General features: G+C 49.1%; 2 protein-coding genes across 6 annotated transcripts in view; both read right to left on the bottom strand.

The window, feature by feature from the left end:
• Positions 1-10432: 10432 nt before the first annotated feature.
• Positions 10433-13907, bottom strand: ZBTB9 (zinc finger and BTB domain containing 9). The gene has a single exon (XM_037520865.2). The coding sequence runs from the start codon at positions 13815-13817 to the stop codon at positions 12432-12434; it is 1386 nt and encodes a 461-aa protein (XP_037376762.1). The 5' UTR covers positions 13818-13907; the 3' UTR covers positions 10433-12431.
• Positions 13908-14974: 1067 nt separating this feature from the next.
• SYNGAP1 (synaptic Ras GTPase activating protein 1) overlaps positions 14975-23856 on the bottom strand; it is a 31406-nt gene continuing 22524 nt past the window's right edge. The window contains exons 16-21 of one of the 5 annotated variants that reach the window (XR_008553199.1): positions 23518-23691; positions 21833-22044; positions 20605-20695; positions 19672-19751; positions 18279-18391; positions 16879-16916 (exon numbers count right to left, since the gene is read on the bottom strand). Coding sequence is in view for 3 of the 5 variants with exons in the window: in XM_037519530.2 (XP_037375427.1) it covers positions 16770-16916; positions 20605-20695; positions 21833-22044; positions 23518-23691 (624 nt within the window). In the remaining 2 variants the exon portion in view is untranslated. Of the gene's footprint in view, positions 16917-17046; positions 18392-18819; positions 19752-20604; positions 20696-21832; positions 22045-23517; positions 23692-23856 lie in introns of those variants that run through there. The other 4 variants (XR_008553198.1, XM_037519530.2, XM_054698725.1 and 1 more) reach the window with 4 other exon arrangements.

Genomic DNA, 23856 nt, shown 5'->3' with positions numbered 1-23856 from the left:
GAAAACTATAAAACACTGTTAAAAGAAATAGAAGAAGACACAAAGAAATGGAAAGACATCCCCTGCTCATGGATTGGAAGAATTAACATTATTAAAATGGCCATCCTACCAAAAGCAATATACAGATTCAATGCTATTCCAATAAAATTTTCAATGTCATTCTTCAAAGAAATAGAGCAATTATTGATGAAATTCATATGGAATCACCAAAAACCCTGAATAGCCAAAGTTCTTCTGAAAAATAAAAAGAAGGGAATGGAGGCATCACACTCCCAGACTTCAAACTATACTACAAAGCCATAATCATCAAAACTGCATGGTACTGGAACAAGAAAAGACACACAGACCAATGGAATCAAATAGAAAATCCAGAAATAAACCCACAGATTTATGGTCAACTAATCTTTGACAAAGGAGCAAAGAATATGCATTGGAGCAAAGAAAGTTTGTTCAATAAACAGTGCTGGGAAAACTGGGTCGCTACATGCAAAAGAATGAAGCTTGACCACTACCTAACACCATGCAAAAAAACCAACTCAAAATGGATTAAAGAACTAGACATAAGACCTGAAACCATAAAATACATAGAAGGAAATATAGGCAAAACACTCCATGATATGCACATCAAAGACATCTTTATAGACACATCACCCAAAGCAGTGATAGTGAAGGCAAAGATGAACAGCTGGGACTACATCAAATTAAAGAGCTTCTGCACAGCAAAAGAGACAATAACAAAAACAAAGAGAAACCCCACCGACTGGGAGAACATTTTTGCCCACAACACTAATGATAAAGGACTGATCACAAAAATCTACAAAGAGCTGATGAGACTCAACAAAAACAAAGAAAATCATCCAGTCAAAAAATGGGCAGAAGAGCTAAAAAGAAACTTCTCTAAAGAGGAAATGCAAGGGCCTCCCCGGTGGCGCAGCGGTTGAGCGCTGGGTTGCGAAGTTGCCCGCGGCCTCTGCTGCGCCGGTTCGATCCCCAGCTGCTCCCCGGCCACCGGAGGAGGGTCCCACATGGTGCGCATATCTCTTCTGCCGCCCGCTGCTCCCCTCAGCAGTGTACTTCGGTCCTTCTGCCTGCTCTGCTCCCTGCTCTGGCTCTGGTGAATTCTCTCCCCCTCCCGTGCTTCTGACTGTACCCAGTGCTTGTATAAACAAACAAACAAACAAATAAATAAATAAACATGCCTCTATTAAAAAAAAAAAAAAGAGGAAATGCAAATGGCCAACAGGCATATGAAAAAATGTTCAACATCACTTGTCATCAGGGAAATGCAAATCAAAACTACCATGAGATACCATCTTACACCAGTGAGAATGGCACATATTAAAAAAAAACTAGCAACAACAAATGTTGGCGAGGTTGTGGAGAAAAAGGAACTCTCCTGCACTGTTGGTGGGAGTGCCAACTGGTCCAACCACTATGGAGAGCTGTGTGGAGATTTCTGGACCTACTAAACATAGAGCTTCCATATGATCCAGCAATTCCACTCCTAGGTATTTACCCAAAGGACACAGAAACATCAATTCCAAAGAACACCTGCACCCCTATGTTTATAGCAGCACTGTTTACAATAGCTAAGCTTTGGAAACAGCCCAAATGCCCAAAAGTAGATGACTGGATCAAGAAGATGTGGTACATATATACCATGGAATATTACTCAGCATTCAAAAAAGATAAACAGGGGGCCTCCCCGGTGGCGCAGCGGTTGAGCGCTGGGTTGCGAAGCTGCCCGCGGCCTCTGTGGCGCCGGTTCGATCCCCGGCTGCTCCCCGGCCACCGGAGGAGGGTCCCACATGGCGCGCAGACCTCTCCTGCCGCCCGCTGCTCCCCTCAGCAGTGTACTTCAGTCCTTCTGCCTGCTCTGCTCCCCACTCTGGCTCTGGTGAATTCTCTCACCCTCCCGCGCTTCTGACTGTACCCAGTGCATGTATAAACAAAACAAACAAACAAATAAAATAAATAAATAAAGCATGCCTCTATAAAAAAAAAAAAAAAAAAAAAAAAAAAAAGATAAACACATGCAATTTGCAGCAACATAGATGGAGCTGGAAGGGATCATGCTCAGCGAAATAAGCCAGAAAGAAAAAGGAAAATACTGGATGGTCTCACTCATAGCAGGAATCTAGAAAACTTAAATAAGGGACCAGGGAAAAGAATAACTATAAGGAAGAAAATATCAAAATAAACAAACAACTATGAACCAGAGACACTCTACTGGGGGGGGGGAAGGAGGGCTGGGGGTCAAAATAAGGGGGTTGTAATTGTATGGGGAATATAAAAATAAAATTTAAATTTAAAAAAAACAATAAATAAATAAAATAAAATAAAAAATTCACGTCCTTTGGGATAATGCTCAAATTTCACATCTCAGAAAAGCTTTATTTATTTGTTTGTTTGTTTGTTTGTTTGTTTATACAAGCACTGGGTATAGTCAGAAGCGCGGGAGGGTGAGAGAATTCACCAGAGCCAGAGTAGGGAACAGAACAGGCAGAAAAGGTAGACTGACGAAATACACTGCTGAGGGGAACAGCGGGCGGCAGGAGAGGTCTGCGCGCCATGTGGGACCCTCGCCAATGACCGGGGATCGAACCGGTGCTGCAGAGGCTGCAGGCAGCTTCGCAGCCCAGCACTCAACCGCTGCGCCACCAAGGGAGGCCCAGAAACGCTTTTCTTATATAAACTATCTAAAATATACACATTTCCCTCATCATGATCTATTCCCTCTTCCAGTTTTAATACCAACATTCTCATCATTCTGAAAGTTATGCTAGTTTTTTATTTGCTGATTTCTTATTGCCTATCTTCCTGGGGTGGGGCAGGGGTGGGGGGACTAAAACTCTGTGATCATCAGGAATTTTGTTTGCATTACTAGCTTTTTCTATCTTGGACCTCTACGACAGTCTCCAACACTCTGTAGATACTAAGTATATCTTAATTTACACTATACTGTCTCTAAATTCTCATAAGATTTTCCTTATCGCCATGTGACTTGCCCCAGGGCATTAATTCTTTTATGAATCTATTTCCTCATCTACAAAAATGGGAAAGTTATTATGTGTGCTGGCTTTATGGGTGCTTGTGAATGTGAATGAATATTAAGTCTGATTTTATAATTCTCAACTTCCTTTCTCTCTACTCCTTGTCCCTGAACCTTGATTTAATCATAATATGGATCACATCAGGTATTTTATCTAATTCACACTTTTTTTCTAAATGACCAGGAGTGCTTTCATTATACTACTGAATTGCATTTAAGTCTCGTGTTTATAAAACCCAAATATCCTATTAAAATGAAAATTGTGGGGGCTTCCCTGGTGGCACATGCAGCTAAGCACAGCGCTATGAAGCTGTTGGCAGCCACTGCAGCGCAAGTTAGATCCCATCCTGCAGGGGAGATACCCACACGGCACAGAAGACCACTCCTGCCTCGCCTGCTGCTCCCCTCAGCAGTGTATTTCAGGCAGTCTGCCTGTTCTGCTCCCCAATCTGTCTCTGGTGAATCCTCTCACACTCCTGCACATCTGACCTGTACCCTGGTTCTTGTATGCATGAATAAATAAATCTTTAAACAAATAAATAAAATGGGCCTCCTTGGTAGTACAAGGGATTAAGCACCGCACTATGAAGCAATCCACAGCCTCTGCAGCACGAGTTCGATCCCCGGCTGGCCAGGGAGAAACCCACATGGCGAGGCAGACCTCTCCTGACTCGCCCACTGCTCCCCTCAGCAGTGTATTTCAGTCAATCTGCCTGTTCTGTTCCCCACTCTGTCTCTGGTGGATCCTCTTACCCCCCCACATCTCTGGCCTGTACCCCAGCTCTTATATGCATAAATACATAAATCTTTAAATAAATAAATAAAATGAAAGCTGTGGGGGAGAAAAGGATATAAAGTTTTTAGAATGAAATGTTATGTTGCCAAGTTGATACAGTTCAGTTCATTTGTTCTCAAAACAATTTAAAATATTTTACTTTTATTTTTTGATTAGGTGATGGAATTACATGAGTCAAAGTATACATGGAGGAGTCTTAAAATATAGTCTTGTTTCTGCCCTTCAACTTCTTATCCTGCTGTTTTTTTTAAAAGATTTATTTATTTATGCATATAAGAACTGGGGCGTAGGCCAGAGGTGTTGGGTGTGAGAGGATTCACCAGAGACAGAGTGACCGAAGTACAGGCAGATTGACCGAAGTACACTGCTGAGGAGAGCAGCAGGCGAGACAGGAGAGATCTGCTGCGCCATGTGGGTAGCTCCTTGGCCGGCCGGGGATCGAACTCATGCTGCAGTGATGGCAGACAGCTTCATAGGCTGTGTCTTAACCCCTTGGTCCACCAGAGAGGCCCTTCTTGTCCTGTTTTTATTGATTTCTTATTTATTCTAGCAATGCCTCTTTTTGCAAATATTTTACCTTCCTGATTTCTGCCTGTAGTGGCAAGCACGCACAGGGCAGATTCCCTGCCAATTCAGGCAGATGGGTAAAGAGAGTCCTGGAGCCCTTGGTGGATTTTTTTTTAAAGATTTATTTTTATTTATTTATGCATGCAAGAACTAGGAATGGAACACACACTGGCAGTAGCAGGCAGTGGCAGGCAATAGTTTGATAGCACTGAGACTTTAACCCCTGCACCACCAAGGAGGCCCCCTTGGTAGATTTTACAGGCCTTTAATGCTCTCTCAGGGCACCAGGTACCCAGGCACACCAGGCTGGGTGGCTGGCATGCAAGGAGGCAGTCAGGGGCCTGAGGACATTCTCAGTCTCCTGTGGATCCATGACCTTGCCTCACATTGACCCTCCCTTAGCATAGTCTTGTCTGAGTGATATGACCCTTTTACCCCTGGCCTCACAGCTGATGCGCCCGCACTTACACATGCACTCCCTGCTCTTTCTGCCCAAGTGTCCACAATCTCAGGCGCGTGCCCTGCACCCACACCCCTCGGCCCGGGGCATCCATGCCAAAGGCAGGAGGCCACAAAAAAGACTAACTTCAGTGCCCGCCCCATTGTTTCTCATAGAAAATGGTATGCTCTCCCTATGGTTCTGCGCTTTGCTTTTTTACTCAACAACATAAGCTGCAGATATTTCTCCTTCAATACAGAGAACAATTGATTACTTTAAGAGTTGAACAAAAAGTTTTATTAACTTGGGACACAACACAAACCAGTATGTATATGTAAGATGAAATTTCTGATGAGAGATTTTTAAAGTATATGCCTACTTCAAAATTTCTGTCTTTTAAAAATTTAACTATATGCACACAAATCATAACTTACTTATATAACTATAGACACAAAATACATCTGTGTATTTGATGTTTTTATTCAGTCCATAACTATAGATAAACTTCTATATCCATAAATAGCCAATGCCAGCAAAAGACCAGGGGTCTTTTTTTAAAATCTAACCACAATACTATTATCACAATTAAAAAATTTAGAAATAACTCCTTACTATCATCAAATGTCCAGTCAATGGTTGAGTCTCCAGTTGTTTCATAAAGGTCATAAATGCTTTTTTTTAATATTTTTTTAAAACTATGATTCAAATAAGGTTCACATATTATGATCAATTAATCTGTCATTTAAAGTCTTTTAAACTACAGGTTTTCCACCATCTCTTTTTTTTTTTAGATTTGTTTTTTATTTATACAATAGCTGGGATACAGGCCAGAGGTACAGGAGGGTGAGAGCATTCACCAGAGGAGACAGAGTGGAGAGCAGAACAGGCAGAAAGCACTGCTGAGGGGAGCAGCAGGCAAGACAGGATAGGTCTGCCACACCATGTGGGAATCTCCCTGGCTGGCTGGGAATTGAACCTGCGCTGCAGAGGCTGCAGACAGCTTCATAGCACTGAGCTCAACCTGCTGCACGACGGGAGAGGCCCCCGCCATCTCTTTTTTACCCTTATAATTTTTTTGGTGAAGAAAATGAGTCATTTATTCCTTAGAATTTCTTACGGTCTCAATTTTGTTGATTATACCACTGTGATATGGTTTAACACATTTCTCTCCCTCTGCCTTTTCTATAAATTGATAGTTATATTTCAAGACTTGATCACATATAAGCTCAATATTTTAGCAAGACTAATTCATAGGTGGTGATGTTTTCCATAAGAAACACGTAGTGTTTCTGATTGTTTCTTTTTTGTGGTGTTAGCAGTCACTGATGCTCAATGCCTAGAACCATTAGTGGTTCATTTATGATAGTAAGATATACATAAAACTTACCATTTTTACTATTATTAGTTGTACAGCATTCAGTGCATTCATACTGGGGCAAGCATCACCACCATCCATCCATGCACAGAACCTTTTCCATCTTCCCAAACTGAAACTGCACCCATTAAACACTAACTCCACGTTCTTCACTTCCCCAGCCCCTGGCAACCAGGGTTCAACTTTCTGACTCAATAAATTTAAGTCTCGAAGTCCTTCATATAAATGGAATCAAACACTAGTTATCCTTTTGTGACTAACTTATTTCTCTTAGGATGTGCTAAGTTTCACCCATGTTGTAGCATGTATCAGAATTTCCTTCTTTTCCAAGGCTAAATAATGTTCCACTGCAAGCATGTGTTCCATTTTGTTTTCCATTCTTCTGTTGGTGGAAATTTGATGCAGAAGTGATAATGTTCCTTAACAAATTTAACCTAAAATATAATGCAAAACTTACATTGTAGCAAAAGAACCCCAGGTAAACTCAAACTGCATATATACTTTCTGTGCTATCAAAAGTTTAAAAGGAAGTACTTCCTCCAAAAATTTGCAGAGATATATTTTCTAAGCTCGAAGTGCAATTCCAGCAGTGGTTTTTGGACCTCAGTGTAAGTTCAAAGGAGATTTTTATATTTCATTTAATTGTACAATTGAGGACTTCAACCTAACCTTCAACTGGGTGTGATTAATCTACAAATAATGATGTGACAAAAGGCAAGTATCAAGAGAAGAATATAATAGAATCCTATAAATGCCTTTCAAGTGATGAATACGCTCAATTAAAATCATATGTTCTTTGATTGATATCTGTATTTGGCAGAACTCTCTGTGTGAAGACATTTTCAAAGATGAAATATGTAAAAGCTCATTACAGATCGGCATTAACAGATGGACATTTGCAATTGATTTTGATGATAAGGAACACTAACTTCAGCCCTAATTAAACGGTAGACCTATATCATCAAAAATTGTAGTCAATTATTTTATTTTGAATTGTGTCAAAAACAAAAAAAACTGGAAATTTGCTTTCTTTACTTTTTAAGTACTTATATATGCAAACCTTGATTTTGTTCCTAGGCATGCAAGCCTAATGTTTACTATCTGATCCTTTGTAGAGTAAGTGTGCCATCCCCTGGTCTAGAACCCTCTACAAACACATCCAGCCACCCACTTGGATAACTTCTGGTCAAACAAAGCCCTTGCTCCACAACTAAGTTCTAGTCCACTAATAAAATGATTTAGTTGCTCAATGATTTAGTTGCTATGGTTGGCCTATGATTTAGTTGCTCAAGCCAAAACACTAGAGGTGTTTGCTTTGCTTTGCTTTGCTTCCCCAAAACCTAATTCGTTAGAATGTCCTGTGTGGATCCTACCTGTAAATGTAGCAGTTATTTATTTATTTATTTATTTATTTATTTATATAAGGCCAGATGCGCTGGAGGGTGAGAGGATTCACCAGAGACAGAGGGGAAACAGAACAGGCAGACTGACAAAATACACTGCTGAGAGGAACAGCGGGCAAGGCAGGAGAGGTCTGCCGCGCCATGTGGGACCCTTGCGGACTGGCCGGGAACTAACCAGCTCTGCAGAGGCTGCGGACAGTTGCACAGCGCTGTGCTCAACAGCCTGCGCCACCAGGGGAGGCCCTAAATGAAGCAGCTTTAACCCAAGTATGCCACTTGTTAACAAGGAAGCAGGCCTTCATAAGACACTGAATCTGCTGGCATCTTGCTCTTGGCCTTGCCACTCTCCAGACCACTCAGAAATTTCTGCAGCTTGTAAGTTGCTGGTCTCTGGTGGCACGGCCCAAAAGATCTGAGACACATCTCACTCCCCCAGAGCTCCAGGTCCACTGGTTTCCCTCATCAAACATGCAAGTCTCTTTCTCACTCTAGACTTCTGCATCTGCTAAACTCCTAACTGGACCCATCTCCCCTGCCCTGCTTTACACATTGGGACTTTGTTTTCTCATGTACAATAGATCAAAGTATACAGTAAGCATCCTTTTCTGTTATTCTCCACCTTATTATCTGGTTTTATTTCCTTTTTTTTTTTTTTTATAAGAGAATGCCTATTTCTTTTTTTAAGATTTATTTATTTATTTATACAAGCACTGGGTACAGTCAGAAGCGCAAGAGGGTGAGAGAATTCACCAGAGCCAGAGTGGGGAGCAGAGCAAGCAGAAGGACCGAAGTACACTGCTGAGGGGAGCAGCAGGCGGCAGGAGAGGTCTGCGCGCCATGTGGGACCCTCACCTGGTGGCCAGGGATCGAACTGGCGCTGTAGAGGCTGCAGGCAGCTTTGCAACCCAGCACTCAACCACTGCGCCACCGGGGAGGCCCTCTGGTTTATTTCCTTTACAGGTAATTTCCTTTACTGGAATATAAGCTTATAGGCAAAGAGTGTTCATCGTGACTAAAACGGTACCCACATACAAAGGATAATAGTGTGTACCTGGCATTTTATTCCTGGAATAAAGGAAACTGCAAGTTTTATAATATGGGGAAATAAGAGCAACTTATTATATGATGTGGGGAAATAAAGCACACTGGAGATGTCTGATCCTGGCATAATGGTTGGACAATTTCTAAAGGAAATGATATTTAAGCTGCTATCTAAAGCAAGTAAGAATTAGGCCGTTAATTTCTCCTACTATTATCTCTCCCACTCTGAGAGGAATAGGACCGAAGCAGACCACTGAGGGACAGAAAGTTATTCTAGATAGAAAGGAGCATGGAAAGTAGAAAAAGCAGAGGCCTAGGGGAGACAGTAGAGTGGAAAAACCATAGTCATTGAAACCAGGTCATTTGAGCTTCAAAGAGGAAGCCAGTGACACGGTCAAACTGGAGAGTGAAACAGTACTTTTTTACTTTAGATTGGACTGGCCATAACGACACGAAGTGACATATGGAGGGAAATAAGACAGAAGACACAGAACAAATTAGGAGGTTACAGCATTGAGAATGAAGGAATGTAGCAATTTGATATATTTAGAAGACAGTATTGGTGGGAGAGGTATGGGAGATGAAACAGATGACCAGCAGCACTCCAGGGTTTAATCTTGGACTTTTAAGTGATTGGTGGAACCATTACCAAATCTGGAAATAATGGAGGAGCAGATGACTAGAGGTGGGGTGCTGAGCTTGAGTGTCTGTGAAGTACCTATGCATCTGGTTTAAACATCTGTCTCTTAAAGCAACAATCCAGAGCCCAAGCCTCTATGATGCCTTCTGCTCTTTTCATCAGTGCCTGGTACACAGCAGGCACTTATTGTTAAAGGAAAGAAGTGGGTCAGGAAAACTGGAGATGTAAAATTAAGGGACATCAGTATTTAAAAGGCGTAATTCAGAAGAATGTATAAAATCACCTAGGAGTGTACAAAGTTAGAAAAGGGCAAAAAGAACCCTAGAGAACTCTAAGTTTATGAGAAAGGTATTAGTGACCATGATAACTTCTAACCTGAGCGCTGTATTATCTTATTTCCTTTTGTTGAAAATATTTTCCCTTTATGTATGTGATCCCTTCCTGAGACCTGACCAATGTTCTCACTCACGGTAAATAGCATTTATTTATTACTGAGTGTAAGGCACTTTTCTACCCATTTTGCATGAATTCTCACAACTCCATGAGCATGCTGAAATGCTAATGAGAACTACAAAGACAGAGAAAGCAAAAGTACAGCCAGAGGAAAATTAAACAGAGCAAAGTCTCTGAGTAAGGGGCTAGCCTTGGACAGTAGGAGGGACATCTTTTCCACTATAAGAGGGCAAGGACTGAGGCAGAGAATTACAGTTTGTTTAAACCAAAATCTTTCATCATGGAGCTCATTTTCTGTATAATATCTAGTAACTTAGATACCCTCTAACATGGTATTTTAATTGGCTTTATAGAATAGCACAGGGCTGGCTATTAAGGAGAGGGAGGGAGCAATTTTGCCTTAAGTTCAGAGGGCAGAGGTAGAAGTTGGGCAGGTTCAACATTTTTTGAACACTTACCAAGTGCCTGGTATATCTGAGGTTTAAGGATCTCAAGATGGGTACATGTGTTCTTCTGGGGTGGGCCTCTGTTCCCATGAGCTGGCCAGCACCCATTCCCCACTCTATTGTCCCAGGGTTTGCATTTCCCCCTGAGGACTCCACACCCTCTTTGTCTCACCGTACATAAGACCAAGGTACTCCTGAGTAACACAAGAATGACTGGATCACCATCCCCAAGCAAATATCTTAGGTTCCCTAGGCCCTCTGCTCCTCGAAACCCTGCGACTTACTCAGGTCTTGTCCTTCCAAAGGCTGGTTCTTCATTCCAGGAGTCTGCCCACATCCTTCCATAGGTTCCTGTTTTGATAAGGTTAGTCAGAGCCAGCTTCCGTTGCTTGCAACCAAAGGATCCCGGCCAATGAATACAACCACCTACAGACTGTGTGTCAAAAATGGCAGGTGGGTGGGACCATAAAGGATCCAAAATTGGCAGCCCTTCCACCTTTTCAATGTGTTCCTTACCACAGGAATGGGACTACACATGGTGCTTTTGAGAGGCTGACAAAATCCAGCTAGAATTCACCTTCTCAGTCATAAAGTCCCACTTTTCAGTCCCTTCTGGGAAACATACCTGGTAATTTTTGATACTTTGGAAAGGATACTTCGGAAAGCTTTGACTTCAATTCCTATGTTCAACATCTCCACTCCAATTTAGCTGTCCCATAATGGGAGACTTTGCTTGGTTTCCTTTGTGCCACTACAGTAGCTTGTACTATCATGGATTTACACCACATTGTCATTATCTGTTACTAGTAGCTGCAGCTCTGCTACTAGCTGTAAATTTTTGAAGGCAGAATACAAATCAGCATTTAGTATAGTGCTATGCACTAAATATTTGTAGAATAAACCAAGCAAAACCAACCATAATACATAAAAATGAAGTTAGTAATACTACAGGTAAAGATCATGGAAAGCAACCCCAGATAATTAAAAAAAAAGAGAGAACCAGTAGATGCATAACACCAAAACCAAAAAATAAAAGGTAACAGTTCAGACCCTGAACTGAGGATTGAGATTATTTGGTGAAAGGTCAGGGCCTAGCAACTGGCCCACTGATATCCAGGACAGTGTTATGTGCACCCGTGTGACACCATCCCATCCTTCTCCTATCAATACAACCCAGTTCTTTGCAGCTCTGTTCTGATATTGTCTCTCCCATACAAATTACTCAATCCAATCCATTGTCAGCTTAGATTCCAGGGCAAAGTTTATTTAAAGAAGTTAAGTAACCTGCAACAATCTCACTATTCATTATCTACCCTTTCACCTCTCAACAAGGGGCTATCCCCGATCATGTGTGGGTGGCGGTGGGCAGGGAGGGGGGGTGGTCCCACTGCGCATGTGCTGCCTCAGCCCTGAGTCCCTCTGACCACGGCCACGCATTCAGAGCAGTGGCGCTACCCTGAGAGCACTGAGGTCAGTGGCCATCTCCTGAGTTCACTGGATGCTGTCCAGTCACCATGATCAATGTGAGTGATCAGTGGTGGTCAAAGGTAGACAAGAGGCACAGGCTATAGGGGGAATACCCTCTAGTAAGAGGGTCCTAGGAATGACAGGTGGAATGTCCAATTTGTTAAAGTGCTCAACTACAACATAAAAAGTAAAGGTGTTGGGAAGGAAGCTACTGGTGAAGTTATAACGTTGAGGGGCTTCAGAAAAATACAACGAAAGTACATAGAAAGAACGCTGCTCACGCTATTTCAGTGGAGAGCGCGTGCAGAGCTTACAGCTTAGTCTCTGAATTATTAGAATGCTAAACTAAACACACCCCTAGATGGAGACCAGCTCCTTTAACTCCTTGCGGAGACTAAATGAAACATCTGCCATTATGTCTTTTTGCTCTAACTCTTCTCTCACCCAATAAACTTCTAATCTGAAATTAGGTTTCTTATACGAACAGGTCTACTATGGGCAAATGATCAATTTACGGACAGCCCGTAAACCACTTTCCTGCTGGGTAATCAGCAAAACCTGGGGTTAGATCAGAAATCTGAGTTTCCAAATCTACCAAGTTGAGCCCCATGGCCCAGAACAAGAGGTTCATCATTTATCTATCCTCTTGGCCTGATCACAATATCCAAGACTGGGGTGACATGTAGTGAGGGGTATATACCCATTAGCCACAGTAGCTTGTTTGTCCAGAAGTTAGTGTATGGGCTAAGTCTTCATTTGTAAGTCCAGTGAGCAGTGGCCCAGCCCTGGCCCTTGCATAGATCCCGGTGGCGAAGGAAGCAGGCATGGACTCGGAACCGACGACCACAATGGGGACAGGCATGTAGGGCTCCAGCATGGGTCTTCATATGCTCTGTCAAGTGGTGCTTCAGCTTGAAGCGCTTGTTGCAGATGCCACAGCCAAATGGCCGAAGGCTGAAGGTCAGCATGATGTGCCGATCTCGCTTTGGCTTCACTGCAAACCGCTTCCCACACAAGCAACCAAAGCGTTTTCCATCTTCAGGGGGTGTCCCCCCTAGTTTCACAGGTCCGTGTACAGCTTGCCCCCCACCCCCAGGTCCTCCACCCCCTGACAGAATTTCATTTCCATGAAGATCCACTGGTTTCCAGGATGGCCCACCTCCCCCAGCGGTGGCCCCTGCTCCTGAGGGCAATAAGAACCCTCGCTCCCCATTTCCTTCTGTATACCCTCCAGGAAACACCTTGGTCTCCTCCTTTACACCTCCAGACTGAGTTTCACCTCCCGATTTGTCCTCCTTAGGCTCAAAGGGTTCCTGCTTAATATAGAAGATTTTGGGGGTCAGTGTAGGAGGAGGCTGCTCAAGGGGTGCATTTTCACCTTCTGGAAGCCTGTGGGGAGTGGTAGACATGGGCAGTGGGTGGGACCCATGAGGGTGGGGAAGACCCCCTGGTACTCTCTGGGGCTGAGGAGTCTGAGAGAGTGTTGCCGACCCCTGGTCCTCATCTTCTTCTTCTTCCTCCTCCTCCTCTTCTTCTACTTTAATCTGTAAAATCTCTCCCAGGTCGCTGCCCTCCCCTACAGCTGGGCTCTCAGTAGAAGCAGAAGACTGCCCTGGGATCTGGAAAGGGGAAGAGCGAATGCACCAGCCTCCTGCAGACGTTGTGGTGGAGAGAAGTGTTGCTCCACGGGTGGAAATTCCACCACCTGCAGTTTCCAGTTCTCTGAGAATCTCTGAGCACTGATCTACCACTTGCCACATCTGGAGGCCACTGGCCACAAGGAGGTGGGCAGGGAGAGCATCCAGTGGCAGGCGGAGGTGCCCTGAATAAATAAGCTCGAGTAACCCCTCGAAGGCATCAGCTTCAATGACGCTGGGCAGAGTGAGACGTGGAGCATCTCCCAGGAGAAGCTTGTCATGGAAGTAAGGAGAGGCAGCTGCCAACACCGCTTTGTGCGCCCTAAGTTCCCGGCCCTGCACCAGGAGGGACACATCACAGAACTTTCCTTCCAGCCTGTGGCGGTTCAGGGACTCCAGAAGCAATGAGCTGTGCTGAGGGAACTCGATCTGGATGGTCCGCGGGGCTGGATAGCCGATAGGGGAGGGGGTTACGGGAGGCAGAGGCGTCGAGGTATCCATGGCCTTCTCCGAAAGAGCGGGATCCCGGGGGACCAAGTGGCGGGGCGGGGCGGGCTCCACGCGGAATGAAGGCTGTGGAGGAAACAGACGGGGGTGTGTCACGGCAGCCCTGGATTCGGAGAACCGTGTCTCTCAAACACCACCCGCCTCCCCGAACCCCGGAATGTGGAAACTTTTCCGTCAGTGGTGGCCGCGCCGCTCAGTCCCGCGCGCGCCCCCGCCAAGAAAGCGAAACCACCAACCACACGACACACCGGCCGGCGCCGCGTCCAGGTCCAGCGGAGGCGCGGGAGGTCCCGCGGCCACGACCCCGACCGCGCCGCCCGGGACGCTCCTGCCCGCCGCTCGTCGCCCCCGCCGCGCCCGCCAAGCCCGGCCCCTGGGAAGCCGCGGGCGCCGGAGGCCGCAAGCGCCGGCGGGCCGCCCTTCGCCGCCACACCCTCGCCGGGACGCACGCGCTCGGCCCCGGAGCGCCTCTGCCGCGGCCGCGCCGTCCCGGCCGGAAGCCGCCGCCTCCCGCCGGACACCGACGCCGGGAGGGCTCGGCCGCGGCCAATCGGAAGGCGCGGCTCTACAAGCCTCGCGCCGATTGGCTGCGCGGGCGGGGGGCGGCGCCGGCGGGAGGCCGCCCGCCCGGCCCGCGGCGGGTGCTGGCTCGGGAGCTCGCGCTGAGGCTGCGGGGCGCCCCGCGAGCCACCCGGGGTGGCGGGGCCCGCCTGCTCCCCAGCGAGCGCGGAGAGGCCGAGGGTAACCCGCACCTACTGTGTGTGGGGGGCTAGGCTTTGCCCGCATCACCGCGCCCCCCGCCCGCGGGCAGGGGTTGCGCCCCACCCTGCTCCCGGGGACCCGAGGCCGGCGAGCGGCAGCGCTGGGGCTGGAGCCCGCGTGAGCCCAGGTGCCGGATCCCCTTCCCCCTGCGCGGAGCCTCCTCACCGGGCTTCACCAGGCTGCTTGAAGCCGGTGTTGGGATGGCATCGGACAGCGCCGCCGCCCCGGCCTCCGCTCCTGCTGCGCGCGCGGGGAGAGCGCGGCCGGTGTGGCCGGGGCAGGGCCCCGCCCCGACAGGAGACGCTCCCCGGCGGGCGGGAGATGCTCGGGAGACACGGATTCCCCCCGGCAAGCTGACCCCATCACCCCGTGGTCCCAGCCGAGCAAAGTCAGCATAGCAATAAAAGAACAATCTCCGTTTATTAAACATGAGTTTTCTGTTTCACCACACACTCCAGAAAAAAAGGAACTGGGGCTGGGAGTGGAGAAAACGGGACACTGATGGAGGGCTGAGAAGGCTGGGGGTCGGGTGGGGCGGGAGAACGAGAAAACAAAATAAAACAGGTAGGAAGATATTCTCCCTACCCTTAGGGTTGTGGGTGGGGAGGGAGCCGTCGGGTGGGGAGGGGGGGCCAGGAAGCTCTGTACAGAGGGGTTGCCCCCAGCCCACACACACACACCCCGGATATGTACAGTACAAACCCCAGATAATTTTACAACAGCCAAAGAAGGGAGGAGGAAGGGGATCCCGGGATAGGGCCTGAGGTTGGGGAAGCAAGGAAAGGGCACAGGGATAAAATTTCACATATTTACAACTTTTATATAAGTATAAAGTTGGCCCCGGCTGGGTGTTTGTGTGTAGGGGATGGGACTGAAGGGGAACTGTCCATACAAAAGAAAGAAGGGTGGAGTCTGGGAAGAATCTCAATACCAAACGCAAGAAGGGAGAGGGGGCATGGCTGGGTAGGGGACAGCAGTCAGGGAAGAGGGGGTTCCAAGGAGGGGCTTCTCCCCTCCCATGACCTACCCACCCCAAACCCCATCCATCCTACCTCCCCTATCCCGCCAGAGAGCTATGTACAGAGAAACACCGAAAAAAATTGTGGAGCTGGCGGGAGGGAGGGAGGTGGAGGGAGATTGGGGGTGGGGGTGGGGGGAGGATGAGAGGGAAGCCCAGCCCTGTCCTACCTCCCCCAGGGAACAGAGTCATGGAAGGGGGCCCCCAACACCCCTCCTCCAACACAGGTCCCCCCACCCTGGGGGAGAGAGACATGGCTTTTCCTAGAGTAAATTCCCCCCTCCCCCTGGGAGTAGAGACCAAGAGAGAGGGGAGGGGCAGGAGGGACTGCGTGTGTCAGGGGAGCACAGATCAAGGAGTCTGTCCTCCCCAACACACACACTCTCCTAAACCCTAACCCCTCACCCTAACCTCAATTCCACCCCACCCAACACACTGGGGGAGGGGGGGGCATAAGCCCCCTCACCCCGCTCTGGGACCAGCCAAGAGCAGATCAGGTATGGGAAGAAGGGGAGACAACTCCCATTCCTCCCTTGCCGCCCCCTCCCTGCCCCGGTGGCCCCTCCACCCCATCTGGGTTCTGGGTGGGGAGGGCGTAAATTTAAGAGTGGTAGGAGGAGAAGGAGTTTGTGCGTGCTGAGCCCCCCCAGACGCTCCTGAGAAATCAAGGGGTAATAGGGCCCCCTCACCTGGGGTCCCCTCCCCATAACAAGGGGGACAGGGGAGGCCAAAATGGGGCGGTGGAGGGGAATTAAGATTGTCAGCTCTGGTTACTGCTAAAAAATCACCCTGAAGTTGAAAGTTTGGAGGTGCCACACCCCCAGGGTGGGGGCGAGGGTCTGTCCCCCAGTGCTCAGGGGAACGATGAGGCAGAGGATGGGGATAGCACCCCGGAGTGAAGGGGTCTGTGTGGGGTAGGTGGTGTCCTGGGGCAAGGGTCCCTGGGGGTCACAGGGGGCAGCACCCCAACAGGAAGGAAAAGGGGACAACTAACGGTCCCCAATCTCCCGCCTGGAAATGGTGCAGTGGGTGTGGGGGACTGGTGCCCCCCAAGGAGGCTTTCAGGGAGGCAATCCCGCTGTCCCTCGGTGACGTCCAGTCCTGGTGGTTTGGTGCTGTTCCGGGGTGGGGTATATGGGGAGGGAGAAGGTCTGATGCTGGGTGGGCTAGTGGTCCGCGGTGTTTCGGAACTCGCCGTTCTCGGTGATCTGCAGCCGGGGTGGGGGGGGTGGGGCTGGGGGGGCCAGGCCGTTCCAAGGTGGGGCCAGCGTCACACGCGGGTTTGTTGGACCCAAGGGGGGAAGCTGCCTCTCCTGCAAGACACCAAAGAGGAGAGCGCGGACTTATTGAGACGCTTCGCGGGGGCCTGGGTGCCAGCCCCCTAAGTATGGCCTCCCCTCTAGCCAGCCCATTCCATATCCCACATCCCACCTCCTCCTCCCAGACATCCCCCCACCCCATCCTCCTGTTTTTTTTCTCACCTGCAGTAGAAGTTACATCTTCTGGGACGAGAGAGAGAAGAGAACCTCACCCCAGACTCCTATCAGGGCCTTCAACCCAGTCACACCAGGAAACCAGTTCAAAAGAAGCAAATTCCAGCCTCGCCCCCCACCTAACCCTTCATCCCGGGCCCACCTTCAGCCCACCTTCCTCTTTGAACCCCTCCCAGAGCACCCCCAATCCGAGGTAGAAACTTCCTGTTGAGGGAACAAGGGGAGGCAGTACAGCAAAACCTCATTAATCCAAACCCCCATGGATTTGGAATTTTGTCATAATTTGAACAAAAACCGGGCTCGAGTTTTCCTTTATCTGTGAAGAAAGGGTGTACTAAACAAATTAATAGTGAAAATGTGTCTGTAGGAGGGGATATTTAACCTAGGCTAGAAAACAGATTTTTCAAAGCTCGCTATTCTTTCACACATGCTCCCTGAGGGCCTTATTCATCGAGTTCTACTTACTGTATATATTTTGAAGACATGCATTTCATTAAATAGACACTGTCATTCAGTTTTGTCACTTATTCAGAGTGGCCATCTTCTCAAATATAACATTCCAAATTACAGAGGTTTAACTGTACTGGGGGGAAAGGAAGGGGGTTCGGGGAAGTGATGTGGGAAGGGAAAGAACTGTGGGAGGGCTGCCTCTCTAATGCTCAGGGCAGGAATGTCTAGAAGCTTCTGTGGAGACACAGCATGCTCCGATCTCTGTGATCTGTGTCCCGGGGAGCAGAAACTGGCTTCATTCCTTCCCACCCCCACATTCCTTTCAGCCCCTCTCCTTGGGCTCCCAGTTAGAGGGTGAGGGGTTCCAGACCCTGCTCCTACCCATGGTCCTATTCTGCCACCTCCTGCCGCTCCTGGGCCAACCTCTGGCTCCTGCCCTCAGCCCTAGCTCCCGTTCCTCTGCTGGAGGAGAAGAAAGCTGCCCACACTACATTTCTAATCGCTCACTTGGCTTTTTAAAATACAGGCAGAAGATTCATTTTTAAAGGAATGGCTGGGCGGCAGAGGGACAAATACCTGAAAGTGGTTTAGAAAAACTGCCCAGATTACTTCCTGGGCCACAGCACATTTGGCCTGGCAACGTAGTGATGTCTGACCGTATCTCTAAAGGATACAAAACATTCCAAGCAGAGGTCCCCAGATCGGCTCTGCCTTCCAAGTCAAAGAGCTCACCTCTCAGTAGGTCACCAGAGCCCCGCCTTCAGCAAAGCCGCCCTCTTAGCGTGCTGAGCATCTCTAACGCTTTCCACACGACAGCGAGAGGAAATTGCGTATGGTAGGGGATCCTGAGTGTGGCATGAGAGCAGGGGAAGGAAACCTCAGATTCCCTTCCCTCTGCTTGTCTGCTGGCGACAGCACACAGGCATGCCCTCTACACCCCCATGGGCCCAAATTTAGAAAGTAGATAAATGAGGGTGCCATTATTCATTTTACAAAAGAATTCGCTGCAGGAGTCCTTTAAATGGTGAGGTCCCCTGGTGCCTTTCCGCATCTGTTTACTGATCACTAACTACTTTGACAGAGAGGCTGGGCAGGCAGAGAGTTAAAATTACAGTGTGAGGAGCCACTGCCCACTGCAGATCAACCCCACAGAAAATAAAGCATCTCAGAAATGATGTCAGTAGCTGACAGGTTCTCATTTACTGGCTTTTTAGGTAGGATTATGTGTCCGGCAAGGTCACAGGGTGACGGGGGGGGGGGGGGGGGGGGTGAGTGGCATGAGTAACCCCAGGATGTGAGCTCTGACAAGAGGACTAAAGAGGTGATTTAACATGCTGTTCCAGCATCTCTGCCTGGGAATGAACATGGCTACCGAGCACCATGAGCTTATCTAGGAAGATACTTCACTTCCAACACTCACACCATATGGGCCAGTCCACTCCCTAACATTTGACTTCTTGCTCCTTCTCCTTGTTCTACTCACTCTGCCTGCTGTCCTGAATCTTTGTGCCAGGGCCCCTGCAAAGCCTCCTGAAGTTAACTACACACTCCTAATTTCCTTCCCATGAGGCTAAATGGCCCGGACGCCTTCTACCTCAGAGACGTAAGGGAGGAGGAAGAGAGAAACAGGTGAGGGGTGGAAGGAAGGAGGGGTAGAGAACCAAGGTTAGGATAGGAGGAGGAAACTCCAACCTACCTGCTGCAGCACAGCCCCCATAGCCAGGGTCCCCAACCCTTCATCACCTCCACCCCTTTAACAAACCCCATCCCCCCAGTGTCCCAACCCCCAAGGACATTCTGGTGAAATGGGGGGTGACAGACATACACTGGAGAGGTAGAGGAAGAGGACTGAGTCAGGAGGAGGCTGGGGGTGGGTCTTGTACGAACAGGATTGTGAGCTGGGAGTGTGCTGGGCCCCTCTCGGGTACACTGCTCAGTATTGGCAAGGTGTCACTGCAGAGTCTGGAGGCAGCAGGAAGTGCTCTCTTTGGGTAGTGCCTTGGGAGATGCATCTGAGCAGGAGGTGTCAGGAGGTAGGGTCTGTGGTGGCTCTCGGGTGTGGAGGGCAGCAGTGAAAGAGGGGAGAGGCTCCAGAGAGTCGAGGGGAGAGGGCTTCACGACCAACCTGCAGTGGTCCGGAGTCACCTCCCCCTGTGTCCTCCGCCCGTGGTCAAAGCGGAACCAGGAGAATTACCTGATGAGGAGCTGCAGGGGGAAAGAGTGGGGTCATGGGGTCAGGAGCCTTGGTGGTGGTGGGGAAGCCTGGCGGTCAGAGCAGAGAAAGGAGGAGCATGGGTGGGAAAGTGAGCAGAATTTTGGGAGAGCGAGGGTGAGAGTGCAGGCAGGGGTCCTACAAGCTGGCTGGTGAGAAGACAGGGAGGCAGGTGTGAGGACCAGAGGGAGAAAAGGGCCAAAAGAAGCTGCGCTTACACAGTGAGGGGAAAGGGAGGTTACAGGGAGAGAGGCCTTCAAGATCTGAAGAGTCAGGAAGAGGAAGCTATGCGGGAGCTGCCAAGGAGTTAGGGAAACTGGGAAGCCAAGGGAACAGCAGTGAGGGGACCTCAAGTACCCAGGGCGTCATCCAGAGCCTTGGGCAACTTGAAGTCATACTGCCCTGTGCTCCACTCTAGCTAATTGCAGCTTCTAGGCCTCCTGGCCACGGGCTCAGGGGCAGCTGAACTTCCTGACTTGAACAGAGCGGACAAAGGAGAGGTAGGTCTTCCAGAAATGGGTGAGACCCAGGAACTTTCTGGGCAGAGAGTGAGGTTCTGGTAGAGGTCCTGAGACGTAGAGAGCAGTAGGAAAGAAAGACCGGGGAGGGGGGTTCTGGAGGCACAAGGGGTGGGCTGACACTGCCAGGAGTGACAAAGGCACAGACGATGGCATGAAGATGGGGGTAACTGGGGGGGGCTGTCAACAGCAGCCAGTGGACAAATGGAGGACAACGGGAGAGACAGATGGTGATGGGGCTAGGGTGGCTGTTGCCGTGAGTGCACGAAGGACAGTGGGATGGATGGGGATGGGACACGGAGAAGATAAATGACATTGTAATTTCCACCTGAGCGTCGAGCAGCCTCTTCTTGGGTTCAGGCAGCGGCTCAGCCATGGCGGGGTGGTCCCGGCGCAGCTCCTCCTCCACCAGCATCAGCCTGAAGGGACGGGCTTCAGTGGGGTTAGTGGCGGGCACGGGCTCCGAGCCTGCCTATGGGACTCCTGATCCCAAGGGACCCCCCTCAGCTCTCTGGAAAAGCCTCGGGCATCCTCCCCTTCCCTCAAAATCCCTCCATGGTCACCCAAGACTCCCTGTTACTCAACTATTTCGAGAGGCTTTCGGATGTCCCTATAAAGGAGGTATTTCTGTACCCCAAAACCTCTACCACCCAGGCATCCCAGCCCTCTAGCCTCCCCCTCACCACGGTGCCCTCGCACAGACCCTGCATGGCTCAAGACCTGGCTTCTCCATCCCCGACTCCACCTCACTGAACCTCAGCCATCTCCAGTGCAGTCCCCGGGGTACCCCTTAGCCCGGAGGGGTCTCTACGATCATTATTATTTCCAGCATCTCCTGGCCTTTGATGAAAATTCTCAAGGTGACTTCAATTAGAGGATATCAAAATTAAAGGATATAAATTAGAGCAGTGGTTTGTAAGAAAAGTTTCAAGTCAAGTCTTTTTCTTCTAATTAATCTTACCTCAAGACACATTTAGAATGGATCAAAATGAAGTTGGTTCTGTTTGGAGTAAGGTATAGGGTCCCAATCAGTTCTCAAGATAATTGACCCCTTTGTGGAGATGCCTCCTTGGAGCCCAGGTCTTGGCAGAATAATTGAAAATGTGCACAGACTAAAATGAGGGTCATTCACTTTCTCACAGGACACCTCTCCAAGGCTGGAGAGGAAGGGGATGGTCACTGGCTACTGTGTTTAGGGATCCCCGCTGAGGTTTGGGGTAAACAGCATAGGCTGGGTCGAGATGGTCAGTGGGAGCACCAGCCTGGGCTGGGTCCAAACCCACAGTGATGGCTGGACAGCAACAGGCACATTTTCCAAGGGCGCAAGAAGTTACTTTATCAGGAGGGAGGTCAGGATTCAGTAAGGGAATATTTAATGCACTAAGCAAGAGGCTGCTCCCCATCTGGTGATGGGCGAGTGGGTGGCATCCATGAGAGTAGGGCAGTGAGCTTTCCCCGTGGTGTCCGGAGTTTGGGGAGAGGAGCTGGAGCTGGAGGGGAGCTCTCTGGTCAACCTCAGGCTCCCCCTTACTACCCCTTCCCGGGCCGCCCCTCACCTGCCAATGATGCTCTTGATCTGTGAATCCTTCTCCACCTGCTGCTGCCTTAGCCTCTTCTCACTCTGCTCTAGTCGGGCCTGATACTGCATCAGAATTTTGCTGGTCTGTTCTTCTTGGGATAATAGCCTCCGCTCATACTCTTCCAGCTTCCGGTTGGACATGTGGAGTCGCTCCTTCAATGAGTGGATCTCCTCCTCATACTCCTTCACCTGCCCGCCGGGCACAAGACCCCGCACTGTGAGGGGCGCCTCACCCCGACCCACTCAGCCTCCATCCCTCCCTGCCAAGCATAGCCAAGTATGACAGACATCCCAGCCATCTTTGCTAGCCCTTTTCCTGCCTGGTGCTCACACACACACTTCAGAAGGCCCTTCCATCGAGCTGAGGTTCCCTCATGGTGGAGCAAGGTCAGACTCCCACACCCTGAGAGACATTTACAAGCCTTCACATGTGCATCTGGACACACAGGTCCCACACGGGGAGCTAGGCAGGTCATGAGCACACCTTAAGCGACTGCACCCAGAAATTTAAGATTAAGATGACTCTGCAGCCCAAACCCAGGTTCCAGAGCACATGGAGTTGGCCCAGGGAGAAAAGGCACTGGCTGGGGAGAAGACTCTGTCCTAGAGATCAGAGTCTAGGCCTTCAAGTGAGGCCCAAGCTGAGCCTCCAGGAATGCCTTTCTGTTGATAGTGACTGTAATTTGGCCTTGAAGGACTTAGAATCATTTTATGTTCCCTGTTGGCTCACAAATCCTTAGCGGTGCTATGCAACACAGTAGCCACATGCAGCTATCTAGAATTCCTTGACTGCCCTGGCCACATGTGACCAGTGGCTATAGCATTAGTGCAGATCACAGAAAGTTTTCATTGCTGCAGAAAGCTCTACTGCACAGTACTAGTCTAGAGTCTTCCTTAATAAATTCCTCATTGAATCACAGAGCAGGAAATATTATTTGAGACTACCCTTTGATCCTCCAAGGAGGGTACATGCATAATTGACCCATTCTAGATGCGAAGGTGATGCATTAATTCATGACCCCCACATTTCTTTTATCCCAAGCTGGACTCATAACCTTCTCTACATGTAACCTAATCTTATAGCCACCCTCTTCAGGGTCCTGGCAGCAACGGCTTACCCAAGGAACCTTCTATTAAGTTATACATGTGTGCCCCAGAGGTCTTGCTGTGTTTTGCTCTGGGCCACCACCAGCCAAGAGTCTGGATGTCCTTTCCACACAGAGGGCAATACACATCCTCTTCCACGGGACAGTGACTGGAGAAGCAGGTATCACTAGTAGTCCAACTGCAACCCCTCTGCCCCTGCCTAGCTGATCAGCTCACACTGGTGGCAAAGAACTTTCCCTTTTTGGAGCAATCCCAGAAGCCAGGGCTTACATTTTCCCTGGAGAAGACCTGGAGATAAGCCTAATCTAGACCATGTTTCCTCCCAGATAGGCTGGGATAAGTATAACCCACAAAAGTTGAAATAGGCTTTTCGACAGACTGACTGTATGTGCTCTCCCTTAATAACAGACTGACGTCTTCTGAGAGTTAGGGGCCAGGTCTGTCTCTTCTTTCCACCATAACCACTTGACCCTGGATGTTCCCCTTGGAAATGACTGGAGTGACCGGTGCACAGAGGAAGGGACAGGAGCTTGGGGCTTGGAGGGCAAGGCGTACCCTGTCCAACCGGCTCTCATCCATCGACTTAGAGTACTCCTTGAGCTTGTACTCTTCTCGCTCGATGTGGGCACTTTCGATGTCAGCCGACAGGTGAGGCATGTTGGAGACCCAGGCCACTGTCCGTTCAGAGGCTGGCATTGTGGGGTTCAGCGTGGATGGCGTCTGCGAATGCTGGGATAAGGCAAGATGGAACAAATAGAGAGAGGAAAAGTGGGAAAAGGCAGGGTGCATTTAGAGGGAGGTAACATTGCCAAACGAGATGCTAGTACCAATCCTGCTCTGGCACTGATAACCTTGTGAGTGCTGTGTGAGTGATTTGTTGTGTCTCCCCTCTGG

This window comes from Talpa occidentalis, unplaced genomic scaffold (genome assembly GCF_014898055.3).
Source record: "Talpa occidentalis isolate TD23 unplaced genomic scaffold, MPIMG_talOcc4v2.1 talOcc4.2, whole genome shotgun sequence".
NCBI classification, from domain to species: Eukaryota; Metazoa; Chordata; class Mammalia; order Eulipotyphla; family Talpidae; genus Talpa; species Talpa occidentalis.
This window is presented reverse-complemented; position numbering and strand designations above follow the sequence as displayed.

Excerpts from the sequence above, each read along its gene's own strand:
- ZBTB9 (XM_037520865.2), bottom strand. The coding sequence starts at position 13,817 with ATGGATACCTCGACGCCTCTGCCTCCCGTAACCCCCTCCCCTATCGGC.